Here is a 10,246-nt window from a genome sequence, read left to right on the forward strand (position 1 = left end):
GTTGTTAGATAGGAAAGAGAAATGGAAAGAGGAGGGGAAGACAGAGACGGGAAGAGACAGATAGACACCTGCAGACCTGCTTTACTGCCTGTGAAGCGACTCCCCTGCAGGTGGGGAGCCGGGGGCTCGAACCCGGATTCTTAGGCCGGTCCCTGTGCTTAGCGACATGTGCGCTTAACCCACTGCGCTACTGCGGGACTCCCAGCTTTTTAGTTCTATCTATTTCACAGAATGGTAGTTTCCACAAGGGTAAAACTACATCTGCTTTTTCCATTGCAGAGTCTGGGCAGTTTCCCAAAGACAGAACAAGGGGCCTAGGTGCCAGCTCAATTTTAGCACTCAAAAGCATAGAGAAAATAGGCTTCCCGTGGTCTAAGGTAGAACTTTTCTTTTTCAGCATTTCATGGGTGATGGTGCTGCAGAGTCAAGGTTGCAAAAAAATCTGCTCTAGGAAATGATGTCCTACTGCAAGCAAGAGGGGTCACATACACTTTTCCAGACAATGTTCCCTGTGTTAGAACTGGAATGCTGCTTTCTCTGTGTATAGCTTTTCAGAAAGGGACACTGGGGTTTGTTTGGAGACTGGAGATGGGTGGGTGACAGTTCTGTGGTTGTCCCTAGGGATCAAAATCCCCCAAAATAACAATAGTCATTGTTTATTGAATGCCAACTGCCTTGGGACTTCACAGAGGACTGTTCTTGTAACTTTCAGTCTTCACAATCATTCTTCCATACGAGTAACATTAACTCAATTTACAGTTAAAGAAAGTCAGATGGGGCCTGGTGGTGCCACAAAGGGTTCAAGCCCTCTGGTCCCCACCTGCAGGGGGGAAACTTCCCAAGTGGTGAAGCAGTGCTACAGGTGTCTCTCTCTCTCTCCCTCTTTATCTTCCTTTCCCCATTCAATTTCTTTCTGTCCTATCAAATAAAAGAAAGATAAAAAAGGGGGGGGGGGATAAATGGCTGCCGGCAGTGGTAGATTTGTCATGCAGGCATCGAGCCTAGCTATAACCCTGGTGGAAAAAAGTAAACAAACAAAAATAATATATAAAATAAAATCAGATACAAAGTTCTCCACCAGAGAATGGGGGAAAGAGAGAGCCTGTACTCAGACACAGTACTATCTGACCCTAAAGGGCCTGGTCATCTTGCCTAGCAGGAGGATGGGGAGAAGCATCATCCCTGTTTCTTTTTGTTTGTTTGCTTTTTCCCTTTTGTTGCCCTTGTTTTATTGTTGTTGTGGTTATTATTGTTGTTATTATTGATGCCATTGTTGTTGGATAGGACAGAGAGAAATGGAGAGAGGAGGGGAAGACAGAGAGGGGGAGAGAAAGATAGACACCTGCAGACCTGCTTCACGGCTTGTGAAGGGACTCCCCTGCAGGTGGGGAGCCAGGGGTTTAAACCAGGATCCTTATGCTTCAAACCAGGTCCTTGTGCTTCGGCCAAGTGCACTTAACCCACTGTGCTGCCGCCTGACTCCTATCACCCCTGTTTCTAAAGGTGGTAGAAGGAGGTGTCCACCCAGCCAGAAGCACTTAGGGTGGAATGGCTAGGGCTAGAGACTAAGAAAGCCCTGTTTCATTACTATGGTTTTGAAGTCTTTCTTTTTCCCCAAATTTATTTAGTGCATGTGAGAGAATTTCACATGAGACAGAAAGAGAGATGACCAAGTCAGATATTATCACTCTCATACTTGTAGTGCTGGAGACCAAACCCAGAAACTCAGGCATAAAAGTCAGCCTCTGAGAGGCCAGGCAGTGACGCACCTGGTTAAGTGTACACACAACAGTGCTCAAGGACCTGGGTTCAACCCCCCAGGCCCCACCTGCAGGGGGGAAGCTTCATGAGCGGTGAAGTAGTGCTGCAGGTGTCTCTCTGTGTCTCTGTCTCTCCCTATCTCCCCTCTCATTTTCTGTCTCTATCCAATAATAAATAAATATATATTTAAATCAACAACTTAAGCAGATTTTTATAAAGTGTGTGCACAGCCGCCTGTCCATAGGGGATACAGAAAGATGAAGCCCCTCCCCCACACTCCCGGTGCTGTCAGCATCCTCCCCCGCCCTCTCTTTTACCTTCTATTTTTTAAAGTTTTTTTCATATAATAATCTGTTTATTTTAATGAAAGATCGGTAAAGTAGACCAGAGCACTGCTTAGCTCTGGCTTATGGTGGTGCGGGGGGGAGATTGAATTTAGGATCGCAGAGCTCTGGGTATGAAAGCCTTTTGCATAACCATTACCCTGTCTCCCCAGCTCCACACCTTTCTTTTTTTACTTTCAGAAAAACAGCACCTCCCTTAGATTCAGAGCTACAGCCGTAGCCTTCTCCCTCGCGGAATCCCTGCTCTCTTTGGGGTGCGCACTTGACTGTTGGGGGAGGGGCGCGAGGGCTTCCCCGCTGGCTGCTCGCTCCGGGAAGACCCGCGGGTGGCCCTCCCGCCACCCCTCCGCACCCCCACCCCCGCGCCCTTGGCCCGACTCTGGGAAGGAAGTGTAATCCCGCTCGGAGTCCGGGCGCCTTGGCGGTGGCAGCCCCCCAGGGACTGCAGGGGGAGCCCGGGCTGCGGCGCCTGCCCAGTTCGCGCTCACTGCGTCTGAGGCTCCCCGGGCCTGGCTCGGCGCCCGGCTCCGGAGCGGGAAGGAGGTGCAGGGAGGCGGCGGAAGAGCCCGTTCTGCCAGCGGCTCAGGCAATGAAACTGGAGCCGAGACCTCCAGGGGGCAGCACCAAGCTGCCGAGCGGGTCCTCTCCGAGACAAGCCTGGGGTCCCGGGACACCCCGCAGGGAAACCCCCTTTCAGATTCCCTCTTTACTCTCCCACCTCCACCTGTTATGGATGGAGGTCGGATAGTGGCCCAGCACCACCCCGGACCACCAGCTCCTGATGGGGACAGGACTCTGGTCTCTCCTTAGGCAATCGGGTTCCCTCACCCAGGGAACAGCCCTTTAGATACTGGGTGGCTCAGAAGGAACCCCAGGCGCCAACAGCCCCATCCCGCTGAGCGATGGCGGAGAAGCAGGTACCATCAGGCCCTTCTACGCTGACTTCTCCTTTCCCAGTGATACCAGCAAAGGCACCAGGTCGTGGATCTAGGCCTGGGGTCAGGGCCCCGCCTTTCCTGGGCGGCCTCTGCCCCGGCCAGCCCAGCCGCTCCTCCCCTCGCTCCCTCCCCGCTCCCACGGTCCCAGAGGTGGGCGGGCGGGCCCCGAATGACGGGAGGCATAGTCCCAGCCCGACTCGCCCTCGCCCCCGCCCCGGTGTGGGGCTTCCCCAGCCCAGACCCGGCCGGGGAGCCGCTGGAGCTGCCGTGTGGCCCGCGCTCCGCGCTCCAGGCCCTCCTCGCCCGGGCGTCCCCCGCATTTGCGCTCCCGGCTGGAAAGCGGGGAGAGGAGGAGGGGGAGCCAGAGAGCAAGCCAGCCGCGACCCGGAAAGACCATATAAGGAGCAGGAAGGATCCCCGGCCGGAACAGCCCTTATTTGGGCAGCGCCTTATTTGGAGCGGCCTGATATGGGCCGGCGCTTCCGGCTCCGGGAGGAGGGCGGCGGGAGGAGGGCAGGGGCGGGGGCATTGGCGGGGACAGCGCGGGAACTCTGGTGCACGCAGGTCCGGGAGTCCCCGGCTGCGGCCTGGGCCCCGGGCTGCATGGAGGTCCCGGCGTCCCGGGCGCGCGAGCTGGCGCGGGGTCTGGGGTGAGCAAAGGCAGTGCCCCCCGCTCGGGAAGGGGGGGCTTCACGTCACTCCGGGTCCTCCCGGCAGGTCTTGCCATATTAGGGCTTCCTGCTTCCCATATATGGCCATGTACGTCACGACGGAGGCGGACCGGGGCCGAGCCAGACCCTTCAAATAGAGGCGGATCCGGGGAGCCGCGAGAGATCCCAGCGCGCAGAACTTGGGGAGCCGCCGCCGCCGCCGCCGCCAGCCGCCGCCGCCAGCTTCCGGCACCGCAGGACCGGCCCCCGCCCCAGCCTCGGGAGCAGCGCCGCGTCCACACCGGCCGGCCCGGCGGCGAGGGCGAGCCTGGAGACCCCCGCCTGCGCTCTCCATCCACAGTGTGCCCCGCGCCCCGCATGTGACCCGGCCAGGCCCCCCGATAGTGTGTCCCCTGCAGCTCTGGCCCCAGGCTGTGCCCACCTGCCCCAACACCAGCTCTCCAGTCCGCCGGTTCGGGATGGCCGCAGCCAAGGCCGAAATGCAGCTGATGTCCCCACTGCAGATCTCCGACCCGTTCGGCTCCTTCCCGCACTCGCCTACTATGGACAATTACCCTAAGCTGGAGGAGATGATGCTGCTGAGCAACGGGGCTCCCCAGTTCCTCGGTGCCGCCGGGGCTCCCGAGGGTAGTGGTGGCAGCAGCAACAGCAGCGGGGGCAGTGCAGGAGGAGGGGGCGGCAGCAGCAGCAACAGCAGCAGCAGCAGCAGCAGCGCCTTCAACCCTCAGGGGGAAGCAAACGAGCAGCCTTACGAACACCTGACCGCAGGTAAGTGCTGGCCTACGACGAGGATTAGTCCCCATCCCACCATCCTGGTCTCCAGTCCTTCCCCACCGCCTTTGCAGCGCCCTCTTCACCGCAGCAGTGCTCCTGGACCTCAGGGATCTAAGTGGGGTTCCCCTTCGAATGCTCGCATTCCCCGGGTCCTCTGTTAGATGGATGTCTGGGGACATCCACCCCCACACTCCTGGTTCCTAGCGGTGCGCAGAGGAGCGAGCTTTTGTTTTGGATGGAGAGCCATGGGGCTGCGTGGGTGGGTAGAGAGGAGGAGGGCTTGTTTTGATGAGCAGAAATGCACCCCCACCTCCCTCTCCAGAAAGGCTTGCCTTGCCTGCCTCCCTTTCCCTAGGAAGGGCTGCGATTTGTGACCGGGTACGTCCTGGCTGCCCAGGGTAGGGGGCGCACACTATCCGCCGCCAAGGGGGTGCTGGCGGGAATCCCTCGCCCGCCTGCGCAGCCGCTGCAGAGCGTTGGGAGCTGCAGTAAAGGGGGATTCTCCGTATTTGCGTCAATTGTTATTGAAATGGGCTCTGCTGCTGGAGCGGGTCCAGGAACATTGCAGTCTGCTGCTATCAATTATTAACCAGCCCTGGAGTCAATGGTAGCTGGCCTGACCTCTTGCCTAGCAGTCAGGTCCTCCTCATCATCCAGTGATTGCTCTCCAATAACCAGGCCTCCCTTTTTTCTCTCTCCTTCCAGAGTCTTTTCCTGACATGTCTCTGAATAATGAGAAGGTTCTGGTGGAGACTAGTTACCCCAGCCAGACCACGCGACTGCCCCCCATCACCTACACTGGCCGTTTCTCTCTGGAGCCTGCACCCAACAGTGGCAACACCTTGTGGCCTGAGCCCCTCTTCAGCTTGGTCAGTGGCCTCGTGAGCATGACCAACCCACCAGCCTCCTCATCCTCAGCACCATCTCCAGCAGCCTCTTCGTCTGCCTCCCAGAGCCCACCCCTGAGCTGTGCTGTGCAGTCCAATGACAGCAACCCCATCTACTCAGCAGCACCCACCTTCCCCACACCTAATGCTGACCTCTTCCCTGAGCCACAGAGCCAAGCTTTCCCAGGCTCAGCAGGCACCCCCCTCCAATACCCACCTCCTGCCTACCCTACTGCTAAGGGTGGCTTCCAGGTCCCCATGATCCCAGACTACCTGTTTCCACAACAGCCGGGGGACCTGGGCCTGGGTACCCCAGACCAGAAGCCCTTCCAGGGCCTGGAGAGCCGCACCCAGCAGCCTTCACTTACCCCACTGTCTACCATCAAGGCTTTTGCCACACAGTCGGGCTCTCAGGACTTGAAGGCCCTCAACACCAACTACCAGTCCCAGCTCATCAAACCTAGCCGCATGCGCAAATACCCCAACAGGCCCAGCAAGACACCCCCCCACGAACGCCCCTATGCCTGCCCAGTAGAATCCTGTGACCGACGCTTCTCCCGCTCAGATGAGCTCACCCGCCACATTCGCATTCACACGGGTCAGAAGCCCTTCCAGTGCCGCATTTGCATGCGCAACTTTAGCCGCAGTGACCACCTCACCACCCACATCCGCACCCACACAGGCGAGAAGCCCTTTGCCTGTGACATCTGTGGGAGAAAGTTTGCCAGGAGTGATGAGCGCAAGAGGCACACCAAGATCCACTTGCGACAGAAGGACAAAAAAGCAGATAAAGGTGTTGTGGCCTCTTCTGCCACCTCCTCTCTCCCTTCTTATCCATCCCCGGTGGCTACCTCCTATCCATCCCCAGTCACTACCTCGTACCCATCTCCAGCTACCACCTCATACCCCTCACCTGTACCCACCTCCTACTCCTCCCCTGGCTCCTCCACCTACCCATCTCCTGTGCACAGTGGCTTCCCCTCACCCTCAGTGGCCACCACATACTCCTCTGTTCCTCCGGCTTTTCCAGCTCAAGTCAGCAGCTTTCCGTCTTCAGCTGTCACCAACTCCTTCAGCGCCTCCACAGGGCTCTCGGACATGACAACAACCTTTTCTCCTAGGACAATTGAGATTTGCTAAAGGGGAAAAAGAAAATGGAGAAAAAGAAACACAGAGACTTAAAGGATAGAAGGAAGAGCTGGCCACAGGAGGGAGTTCCTCTTCTATCAGATGGAGGTTCTCAGAGCCAAATCCTCCCCTTCTACTTGACCCCAGGGGCAAAGTAGAAGGTCTGTTGGCCAACAATCTCTTCTGTCCATGTCCCTTTCCTAGTCCTTTGAATTCAGCTGCCTGAAAAACAGCCATGTCCAAGTTCTTCACCTCTATCCAAAGAACTTGATTTGCATGGATTTTGGATATATCTTTTCAGTATCATCTCCATCGTATGCCTGACCCATTGTGCCCTTCAGTGCTAGAAAATTGAGTTGGCAAAATAGGGTCTGGGCCCCTAAAGCCCAACCCTGTACCCTTGTACAGTGTCTGTGCCATGGATTTTGTTTTTATTGGGGTACTCTTGATGTGAAGAAAATTTGCATATTATATTGTGTTATTTGGAGTTAGGTTCTCACTTTGGAAACAAACAAGCAAAAAAAAAAAAAAAGAAAGAAAAAAGAAAAGCCAAGCTAACCAATGGTGATCCTTTATTTTGTGATGATGCTGTGACAATTAAGTTTGAAGCTTTTTTTGAAACAGCAGTCCTTGGTATTAATCAGAGCATGTGTCAGAGTGATATTCCGTTAGCATTTTTGTAAATATTGCTAGACTGTACTCTCACATGTGATAAAATATGGTTTGGTTTTTCTTTTTTCTTTTTTTTGGAGTCTTTTGATTTCTGTCCTTTTGGTTTAAGAAGTTTCACGTCGTGGTGCCTTTTGTGTGACACGCCTTGCTGATGGCTTGACATGTGCAATTGTGAGGGACTTGCTCACCTCTAGCCTTAAGGGGGGCAGGGAGTGGTGATTCGGGGGGAGGCTTTGGGAGCAAAATAAGGAAGAGGGCTGAGCTGAGCCTCGGCTCTTCAGAATGTAAGAAAACACAATCTAAAACAAAATCTGAACTCTCAAAAGTCTATTTTTTTAACTGAAAATGTAAATTTATAAATATATTCAGGAGTTGGAATGTTGTAGTTACCTACTGAGTAGGCGGCGATTTTTGTATGTTATGAACATGCTGTTCATTATTTTGTGGTTTAATTTTACTTTGTACTTGTGTTTGTTTAAACAAAGTGACTGTTTGGCTTATAAACACATTGAATGCGCTTTATTGCCCATGGGATATGTGGTGTATATCCTTCAGAAAAATTAAAAGGAAAATAAAATGGCTGTGGTTGGGTGTGTGCTTCCTGGGCTAGGGGAAGGGCTCTGCAGTACTCCCTGTGGAGGGTGTGAGATACTTTTACAGAGACAAGGATAGTCCAACTAGAGCAGGGGTGGGGAGCTTTTTCTCTGCCAAGGGCCATTTGGATATTTATAACATTATTCAAGGACCATACAAAATTATCAACAAAAAGATTAGCACGTCATGTGGCCATGATAAAAACTCTTAGATGTATTGAATTTCAATATATCTGTCTGCTATTGCCTTGGCAGGGCCAGACCAAATGGTTTTATGAACCATATACAACTTGTGGGCCAGATATTGCCCACCCCTGAGCTAAAGCCATGCTCATTGTATGACAGTGAAGTGATTTTTTGTTTTGTTTGATCATAGCACTGCTCAGCTCTGGTTTATGGTGGTGCTGGGGAGTGAACCTGTGACCTCTAAGCCTTAGGCATGAATATCTGTTGCATAAACCACTATGCTATCTCCTGAGTCCAGAATAAGTTAGATGGACCAGATATGGGTCTCCTTTTCTTGACCCTGGGCCCTTTCTTTCTGTTCTCTCTCTTTAAGATTTTATTCATTCATGAAGAAGCTAGGAGAGAGTAATAGAACCAGATATCACTCGGGTGCATGTGCTGCCAGGGGTTGAATTCAGGACCTCATGCTTGAGAGCCTAGTGCTTTATCCACTGCACCACCTCCCGGACCACACTACAGGTCTGTTATTTATCTAGTGGGCTACAGCTTTAAGAAGACCAGAGGTAGGAGAAGAACATGTGTGACCAGAGAAAATGTTATTCTGGCCCCAAAGTTTAGCAGCCCTGCCTCCTATCTACCCAAGCTTAAGAAAGTCTGTTCTTCAGAATCCTTGCCATGTGCACTTGGGTAGATAAGGAATGGGCACAAGGGCTTTGTGAAACTAACAGCCTCTGTTTCTCATCCTTCTTACCCTCAGAAACCTGAGGGCCTAGAAGTCTAATGAAGTCAAGATCCAGTTCTCAAGCCAAGAATCCTTCCAGGAAGAAATCTCCTAACTTGCCAGCTGGAGCTGTGATCCTTGGCAGCTTCCTGGAACACAGGGCAGAGTGTCTAAAGTTCTCATTTAGAATGAATCTATCCCCATGATGTAGGACACTTGAGGTGCTTGGTTCTTCTGGCCCCAGCCTTAGAGGAATTCAGCTGTAGTATTCCTTGCAAGCTTATGAGCATCTGTCTACTACATTTGAAGTCTTGAACTGGCTCCAACAAAAGTGCAGACTGCTAGTTGGGAATACAGAGAACTAAGACAAAGTGATGACCTGGTATTGTATTATATAATATGAACAAGCATGGGGCTCCATAAGAGGATAAAGGAGGGTGCCTAGGCCACCTAGAAACTTAGGGAAGATGGAAAAAGTAAGCTGGGAAGAGTATATAGACATAACCTTGATTGACTTGCATAAGGCAGAAGGGTATTCATTGAGTCTGGGAAGGAAAATGGATGGATGGGTGGATGGATTACTGAATGGAAACATTGCCTCTACACCCAGAGGTGTGTCTTTTCTGAACTGGTCAGACAATACCATTCACTGGGCAGATGAATGCAGTCAGTTTGGTGTCCTGGAGCTCCCAAACCTGACTCCCTAATTTTTGTTTTAACTTTTTTTTTCCATGCCTCCAGGGTTATCCCTGGGGCTTGGTACTGGCACTACAAATCCACTGCTCCTGGCAGCCATTTTTTTCCCCATTTTTTGGATAGGACAGATAAATTGAGGGGGTATAGAGACGGAGAGAGAAAGACAGACACCTGCAGGACTGCTTCACTGGTTGTGATGCTTCCTCCCTGCAGGTGGGGAACCAGGGGCTCAAACCTGGATCCTTGCACAGGTCATTGCACTTAGTACTATGTGTGCTTAACTGGATGTGCCACCACCTAGCTCCCTGTTTTAACTCTTAAAAAATATTAACAAAAGAGAGAACCAGAATATTATTCTGGCATATATAGTGCAAAGGACTGAACTGGGGACCTCATACTTGCAAATCCTGCACTCTACCTCTGCTCCACTTCCTGGGCTGTTCTTCCCAACTTCTGAAGGTCCCTTCACCCCAAATCAATGATAATGAAGTATCCCATATACTTCAAATAGTTATTATACCCTGACTGACACCCAAAATCTCCAGATCACTGACCCACACTTTTCCTGGGGCCAGAGGAATTCTAGTAATCCTCAAACAACAACCCAAGTCTTTCTCTGAATTCTTGCCCTCACCTACCAACACTGTTGTTCTCTCGGCCCTTTGCCATGATACTAGATTCCAGCCTGGAGCAGGAGGAAGCAAGACACATCCTCCAGCAAAGGCCATATCACTGTAAACCTCTTGGCAACTTTAACAAGTCATGATTGGGTAACATTTGTGCTGGTACATCTCACACCAGCCCTACCTACCCCTTCTCACCCCACACTAGGCTCAGGATCACAAGTCTATGCCTGTTACATGTTCTTAAGTTTT

General features: G+C 52.5%; 1 protein-coding gene across 1 annotated transcript; it reads left to right on the top strand.

The window, feature by feature from the left end:
- Positions 1–3,842: 3,842 nt before the first annotated feature.
- On the top strand, positions 3,843–7,756 carry EGR1 (early growth response 1). The gene is made up of 2 exons (XM_007517553.2): positions 3,843–4,482; positions 5,194–7,756. Exons 1-2 carry the CDS (start codon positions 4,173–4,175, stop codon positions 6,513–6,515), a joined length of 1,632 nt encoding a protein of 543 aa, XP_007517615.1. The 5' UTR covers positions 3,843–4,172; the 3' UTR covers positions 6,516–7,756.
- Positions 7,757–10,246: the final 2,490 nt, after the last annotated feature.

The sequence above is a fragment of the Erinaceus europaeus genome, unplaced genomic scaffold (assembly GCF_950295315.1).
Source record: "Erinaceus europaeus unplaced genomic scaffold, mEriEur2.1 scaffold_479, whole genome shotgun sequence".
In the NCBI taxonomy this organism is placed as follows: domain Eukaryota; kingdom Metazoa; phylum Chordata; class Mammalia; order Eulipotyphla; family Erinaceidae; genus Erinaceus; species Erinaceus europaeus.

What these genes read in the sequence shown, in the direction of transcription:
- EGR1 (XM_007517553.2), top strand. Translation starts at nt 4,173, where the DNA reads ATGGCCGCAGCCAAGGCCGAAATGCAGCTGATGTCCCCACTGCAGATC. An exon ending in TTACGAACACCTGACCGCAG is followed by an intron (nt 4,483 to 5,193) that starts GTAAGTGCTGGC and finishes CTCTCCTTCCAG; the next exon opens with AGTCTTTTCCTGACATGTCT.